Genomic DNA, 6758 nt, shown 5'->3' on the forward strand with positions numbered 1-6758 from the left:
CCCCAGGGGTGGGGGCAGCGGTGGGGGACAGCCCCATACAACTGCTTAGGGATGCGTGAAGGCAAGAGCCCCCCTCCATCCCTGGGGTAGCCCAGCTCACCTGGAGCTCCCTCCTCTTCCTCGGAAGCCCGTAAGACCTCGAAGCTGATCTCCAGCTCTTCCTCCACCTTCTCCTCTTCCTCAATGGCTCTCAGAAGCTCCTGCTCCTTCTCCGCTCTCTTGCCGGGAGCCCTGCGGGTCGTCCGCTCCCTCTTCTCCCCCGCGGCCCCGGCTCGGCGGGCGCTTGGCCGTCCTCTGCGGGGCTGAGCAACGCTGCGCTGACCGCCGGACCCCAACGAGCTCGCCTGGCACCCCACGGATTTGGGGGGCAGAGCTTTCCGGGCACAGGACATCTTGCGGGTAACGGCGGGGGTCAACCCTGCTTCGGGACCCTCCGTGTCACTGTCATCACTGAACGTCACCTAAAGCGGAGGGACAGAGGGGGTGTCAGGGCTGGTGCCGGACGCGCCGGGCTGCCCCTCACCTCCCGCCCTACTCACTTTTAGGCGAGATTTGATTCTCCCCGAGACTTTGGGAGCTCGCAGGAGCCGGGACTTGCTGGCCGGCGGGGAGGATTCGCTGAAGATGGTGAAAGGAGTCCTGGAAGCGGGGGCTGCCCGCGCCTTGGCGGGGGGACAGGCTTTCTGGCGCGGGGTGCAGGGCGCCATCGCCGGGCGGATGACGATGGGGGGCACCTCGCCGTCCGAGTCACCCAGAGCAAAGACGTCGTCGGTGTTCGGCGCGGACGGGGGCTTCGCTCTCTGGTTCTTCTTCGCTCGGGGCTTGGGCACGGCGGGGACCAACGCTGCCTTGTTCTTGCGCCTTTGGGGTTGAGCCTTGTCCGTCTTGAGGGTTTGGGGCACGGCCACCGCTTGGGGCTCCGCCGGAGTGAGCGCGGGCAGTTGCGAAGTCCAAGAGCTGGCAAAGCAGCCATCCAGGGAGTCGCCGTGCTTGGAGGCCAGGCGGCAAATGGTAGCCATGGCTTTGGCGAGCAGCAGGCTGGCCCTGGAGACCTCCAGGTTGGGCAGGTGGGGTCTGCAGGATGCTAAGAAGGTCAACCCCGTCTCCAGCTCCTCCTGGAGCTCCTCCGCCAGCTGGGGGCTGGCCAGGCTCTGAAGGGCTAACGCGGCGTAGCCGGCGGCCACTAAATCGTCTAAGAGCTCCAGCGTAGGCAGGTCGGGGCTGACGGAGCCGCCCCGCAGCTTGTCCCGCAGCACGGCGGCGAAGCGGGCGGCCACGGTGGCGCAGCGCGGCAGCACGGCGTGGATCAGACCCAGTCCCTCGGCCGCGCTGCCCGCTGCCAGCTCGCTCTGGGCGCAGGAGAGGAGCCAGCGCAGGCAGAGAGCCGAGAGGGCCAGGTCGGAGCAGAGGCAGCACGGACAGCTTTCCGGGTGGGTGAGGAAGGCCAGTCTCTTCTTCCTCTTCGGTTTCAGCTCCGGTGAAGCAGTGAGAGCATCCGCTTTGGTCAGCCCGCTCGCCGGGGCCACAAACTCCAGCGCGGGACCCTTCAGGAATCCATCCTCTTCCCCAGGGGGCTCAGGGATGGGGTCCCACGGCTTCTTGCCCTCGAGTTTGCCCTTCCTGGGCAGGATCTTCCTCTGGCTTTTCTGCTTCTTGCTGGCTTTAAACTCTGCAGGTGGAGGAGGGGTGGTGGTATTTTGGCATTCTCCCCACACAGCCAGCCCGAGGGGTAAGGGAAGGCGGACCCAACACCACTGCTTTCCCCGTCTACGCCTTTATCGGCTGGAGGAGTCGCTCAATGAGCCAAAACGTGGCTCAGAATCACCCCTCGCACCTCCACACCCTCCTGGAACGACCAGGAATGCAGATCTTTCAACCTCAGCCCAAAAGTGGGCACAAGAAGGGTTATCTCCAGCACAGCCCAGGCTCGGGGCTCACCTCACCTCCCTCCTCCATTCCCCCCTCCCCGGAGCGGGGACTCACCGGTGTCAGACTCCAGGAGGAAGAGAGCCTGCTGAAGGTCAAAATGGCTCAGCTCCAGCTCGCTCTGCTGCAGTTCCAGCTGGGCCTTCAGCACCAGGAAGGAAACGCACCTAGAGGAGAGGGAAAACCATCCCTCAGAGACTCCCCCACTGCAACAACCGTCGCTCCATCCCCAGGGCCGTGCGGGAGGGAGGGAGGCAGGCGGGCAGCGAGGAAACAAGCTCACGTCTGAGCCAAGAAGCCGAATTCATGGGATAACACACCCCAGAGCAGCCGCGTGCTCCACACTAAGCCAAGAAGTGGCCAAACAACCTTCCCACCAGGGCCAGTCCCCCACCAGTGTCACCCAGTGTCCCCCGTGGTCTCAGGACAGCTCATCCCTACCCAAGTGTGTCCCCCACCCCGAGCTCAGGGATGGGTTGTTTCCCCCCCCTCCATGCTTGCTCAACTCACCACCGGATGGTTTGCAGTTTCATGGCCAGCTTGACGGCTTCCAAGCAGAAGGCTTTGGCTTTACACACCCCCTCCAGCCTGCTGAGGAGGGCCACCAGGTGCTCGGAGCAGGCCAGCATGTCAGCCAGCACTTGCCACTTCAGCAGCAGGTTGTCCCCTGCCACGGAGGGACAAAGGAAGATGACCGGAGCTGCTCCCCCCGGAGAGGCAGGCGAGGAGCCCGACCCTTTCCAGAGGAACGGTTGGGTTTCGCTCCAGGCGAGCGACCGACTCACCGTAATCCACAAATTGGGTGTCAGACGTCGTTGTTTGACAGCCCAACACGTCGCTGCCCATCAGTAGGAGGATGATGCTGCGGAAGAGCTTGTGGGCTTCGGCGAGAGCCGTCTCGGGCGTTTTCCACCCTGCGCGAGGGCGGCCGTGAATATCAGCATCAACCGAGACCCTCCCCAGCCCCAGCGCAGAGCCACTCCCCCCACATTCCCTCTCCTCACCCCCAAAAGGGGTCGGTTTGGAGAAACCCAGAGGTCAAACGTTTGCACGGAGCTTCGCCCGCAACCCTTTTCAGCCCGGTGCTCACCAGGAGGGTTTTAAATACCCCTCCAACGACTCACCGTGCCCAAAGATCCGCTGCCGCAGCTCCGGCGAGAGGCGGGCAGGGGGAAGGCTCAGGGAGGCGGCCGCCAGCCGGAGGACGTGGGCTCGCAGGAGGTACCAGACCTTTGTGATTTTTTGCAGAGCCGGGTTCCGGAGCACCTCCAGCAACAGGGTGAGACCCTCTTCAATCTGCAGAAGGAGTTAAAAAAACAAAACAAACCCCAAACAAGCAGAGTTACCGTTTGTGGTCCAGGATGTTTCCACACCCAAGGTCCCTAGTGAGATGTACTGAGATAACCAGAGCTGCTGCAGTCTCCTCTTGCCCTCCGACACATTTCTGAGGCAGAAAAGGGTTTTTTTTGGGGTGTTTTTTTTTTTTTTTTTTTTTTTAGGAGCCCCCCCTGGTGGTTGACACAGCACAGCTGGCTGGGGAGCAGGAGGCAGGTTTGCTGCAGCAGCAGGTAGGAATCGTTGCCGCTGTCAGCTTCCCGCAGGCAGGACTCCGTCTCCTCCAGGAAAAGCTGGAAACCCAACGCACCGGTACGAGGGCTGCGGCCCCGGGAATGGGTCGAGCTCACCCCGCGGTCCCTTCCCTCCCTGCCAGCCTTACCTGGGCGTAGTTGGGACACTCCAGCTGGAAAAGCAGCTTGGTGATCTGGCACAGGGCACCGGCCATGCCCAGGCTGTCCCCGAGTGCGCCACAGAGGGCTCTGACCAGGAGGTAGCTCTCCATGGCTTGTAAGGGCTGAGGGCAGGAAAAAAAACCCCAAAGTTACACTCAGAGGTCACCTCAGAGGGACTCTCGGCGCCCGGGGAGCTGTCATCCCACCGGTCACCCCTCCACCAGCAGTGGTACCTTGGCCATCAGCTTGTAGAGAGCCGCCAGGAGGTGCAGGGAGGCCACGGTCTGCTCGGGGCTGCGCACGGCCGGGACGCCCGACGTCGCCAGGAGCTGCTTCCACAAGGTGAAGGCATCATCCAGGCTTTTGGAGAGAGCTGAGGGGATAACCCCGGGTCTGAGACACACACCCCCCTTCCCGGCCCAAAACCGGGCGCTCCCAGAAAGCCCCTTCACAAAGGGCCTAAAGCCACCGGCGTTCTCACCGGTCTCTGTCGCCAGGTTGAAGGAGATGCCGTCGTACAGGAACCTGTCCTCCAGCAGCTTGCTTTCGTAGTTGAGGTCATTGGGCTCAAAGTCATCCAGGTTCTTCAGCCCCTGAGCTTTGGCTCTCTGGTCCCTCTCTATGCTCTGCAGCGGGGGGAGAAGGCAGCGGCAACGCACATTAAGAGACACCACGGGGTTCCCGGTGGGGTCTGGGTGGCTTTTGGTGGCCCCGGTGCAGCGCTGAGCGTTGCCAGTGAGGTGGAGGGCACTACGCACGTGCACAGAGTCCCCGTGTTTCCGGATCGGGACCCGTTTCGGCATCCCACGGCCCCCACTCTGCCACCCCCACCCACCTTCTCCAGCTTGGACTCCAGGGTGCAGATGTAGAGCCAGAGCAGAGCCTGCGCCCGGTCATCGAGGAGCCGGTCCCGGTTCTGGGCACTCTTGGGCACCAAATCCAGCAGCCGCAAAGCTTCGTGGACCGAATCCAGGGAAGAGCTGCTGGAGAGAGGGATTAGAAAAAGCCTTTTTGCCCACAAAACCCCTGGAGCATTTTAAGGGGAAGGACAGACACACTCCAGGACCCCAAATGGACAGAGCTCTCCCCCTGAGGACCCTCAAATGCTCCTCGGGGACTTTCAGGGACACAGGGAGGTGATGCCGGCGCGCCGGCGTCCACCCACCACTCCGTCTGCTGGGCGTAGCTGTGGTAGCACAAAACCTGGGCCAGCTCCGTCAAGCCGACGGCTCGCTCGTGCAGGTGGCCGCTCTCCTCCGAACAGATCTCCAGCAGGTCGCAGAGGACGTTGTAGCGTTCCTGCCCCGTGTCAGCTCGGACAGTCTTATAGGCCTTCAACTCCGCAAAAAGGACGGTCACCAAGGTCTCTGTGTCCAGGCTGTGCCCCTCCAATCCTTCCTTCAGGGTCCTGAGGGAAACTGGAGCTGTAGGAGGGGCTCTGCAGGGCGCAGTGGGGCCGGGCACATCTCCCAGGGAGAAACATCATCGTTTTACCAGCTCGGGAACCGCAGCTCTCAAGATATCCACCCCCCACGCACCGGGCAGCCTTCTAGGTCTTACCGCAACTGTAACTCCTCGGCCCCTTGTTTCGCAGCATCTGTTTTGACTCTGACCCAAAGGGAGACGGGTTCTGCCAGCAGCTCCCCGATCCGACCCCGCAGAGCGACCAGCCACTGCGCCACGCACTCCAGCGCTCTCTCCAGCCGTCCCAGCTTGCGGTAGCTCTCCACCTGCAGCCTGAAGCATTTGTGCAGCTGCGGGGAGAGCACAGAGAGAAAACCGGCTTCAGAGCCAAGTCCCCACCTCCCATATCCCATACCACAGCCCCTCCTTCCCCGCCTGGGCGAAGGGAAGACCTCGGAACAGGGAATTGGGGTTGTTCCAGGAGGAATAGCTGGTCCCATCCTCTCCTTTGCTGCCCTGGCACAGGAATCGGACCTTTCGGTTCAGCCCCGTTTCTGGCAGAAGTACCAGAGAAACGCTTACCCTCTCCGGGGGGATCTCCGGACACGCGTAGGCATCCACTGCCTGCAGCCGCTCGCAGAAGAGCTCGCAGACGGAGCTGGCCTCCTCATGAAGGTTCTGGTTGTAGAAGATGTAGGCCAGCTTGAACGCGCACGACACTGCCGCAAGCGAAACCCAAATATTAAAGACGTGATGGAGAGAGAACGACTCCCATTTTTTCTCCCAGGGGACGGTCACCATCTGCCCTGTCCCCACCAGCCACCTATTTTGCGTGACAGAGAACCCCCTCGTTGCTTCCCCCACCATACACAGACACAGAGCTCTGCAACCGCATTCGACCTGAGCTGGGTTTGGTGCCACCCGCCGTGGCACTGACCGGTGACATCGAGGTACTTGGCGCGCTCGCTCTCGGGGAGCCCCTCCAACGCCTCCAGCATCCAGGCCACGCTCCTCCCGCAGCCCGCCGTCAGCCGCTCCAGACCCGGCCAGCCCACCGCCTGCAACGGCTGCGGGGAGAGGGAGCCCCGGAAGCAGGAGGGTACCGCCCCCCCCCAGCGGCAGGGCCCGTCCCCTCCGCCGCCGCCGGTACCTGGGAGCACTGGAAGGCATCGTAGGCCACGCTGGCAAAGAGCTGGAGGTTGCGGTAGAGCAGCTGCTTCACCATGAGCTTCTGTTTGACACCGTCAGGAGGGACCTGAAGAGGGGACGGAAGGAGAATAGACCCGTTTATAGACCTGGGCAGCACCGAGCGCTGCCGCTCTGGATAGGGACACCAGAGAGGGACACTCCACTGATGGATTAAAGGGAACATCGAGCCCGGAGAAGGGTTACAAATCCCCCAGCTGCTCACAGAGGCTCTGATCGACCACGGTCCGCGGTCACCCCACTCCCAGCCCCGGTCTTACCCTCTCCAGCAGCCGGTGCAGGACACGGCAGTGCCCTTCAGTGAAATCACAGAGGCCGAGCACGTCATCCCGGCCGAAGGGCTGCTCCTTGCTCCTCTTCACGTACTCGCCGAGGGAGGAGACGATGAACTGGCAGCTCTCAGCCAGCACCCTGAGGAACGGCTCCGAGGCCTCCGCTGTCGCACCGAGAGCCGCCGCAGCCTGGGGGGAGGGGGGCCCCACCGGGGCCGTG

The 6758-nt window shown here is 62.9% G+C and overlaps 1 protein-coding gene across 1 annotated transcript in view; it reads right to left on the bottom strand.

Moving 5' to 3' along the window:
- Positions 1-6727, bottom strand: part of ESPL1 (extra spindle pole bodies homolog 1 (S. cerevisiae)) — a gene marked incomplete at both ends in the record, with an annotated part of 10371 nt that extends 3644 nt beyond the window's left edge. Inside the window, 17 exons of the mRNA XM_009880089.1 lie at positions 101-461; positions 540-1669; positions 1984-2093; positions 2437-2593; positions 2712-2840; positions 3051-3225; positions 3438-3554; positions 3644-3778; positions 3890-4049; positions 4083-4282; positions 4492-4636; positions 4822-5064; positions 5217-5410; positions 5643-5779; positions 5998-6118; positions 6211-6315; positions 6527-6727. Of these exons, the coding sequence (XP_009878391.1) occupies positions 101-461; positions 540-1669; positions 1984-2093; positions 2437-2593; positions 2712-2840; positions 3051-3225; positions 3438-3554; positions 3644-3778; positions 3890-4049; positions 4083-4282; positions 4492-4636; positions 4822-5064; positions 5217-5410; positions 5643-5779; positions 5998-6118; positions 6211-6315; positions 6527-6727 (3820 nt within the window). The remainder of the gene's footprint in view (positions 1-100; positions 462-539; positions 1670-1983; positions 2094-2436; positions 2594-2711; positions 2841-3050; positions 3226-3437; positions 3555-3643; positions 3779-3889; positions 4050-4082; positions 4283-4491; positions 4637-4821; positions 5065-5216; positions 5411-5642; positions 5780-5997; positions 6119-6210; positions 6316-6526) is intronic.
- Between the last annotated feature and the right edge of the window lie 31 nt (positions 6728-6758).

The sequence above is a fragment of the Charadrius vociferus genome, unplaced genomic scaffold, assembly GCF_000708025.1.
Source record: "Charadrius vociferus isolate BGI_N301 unplaced genomic scaffold, ASM70802v2 scaffold2832, whole genome shotgun sequence".
NCBI lineage: Eukaryota > Metazoa > Chordata > Aves > Charadriiformes > Charadriidae > Charadrius > Charadrius vociferus.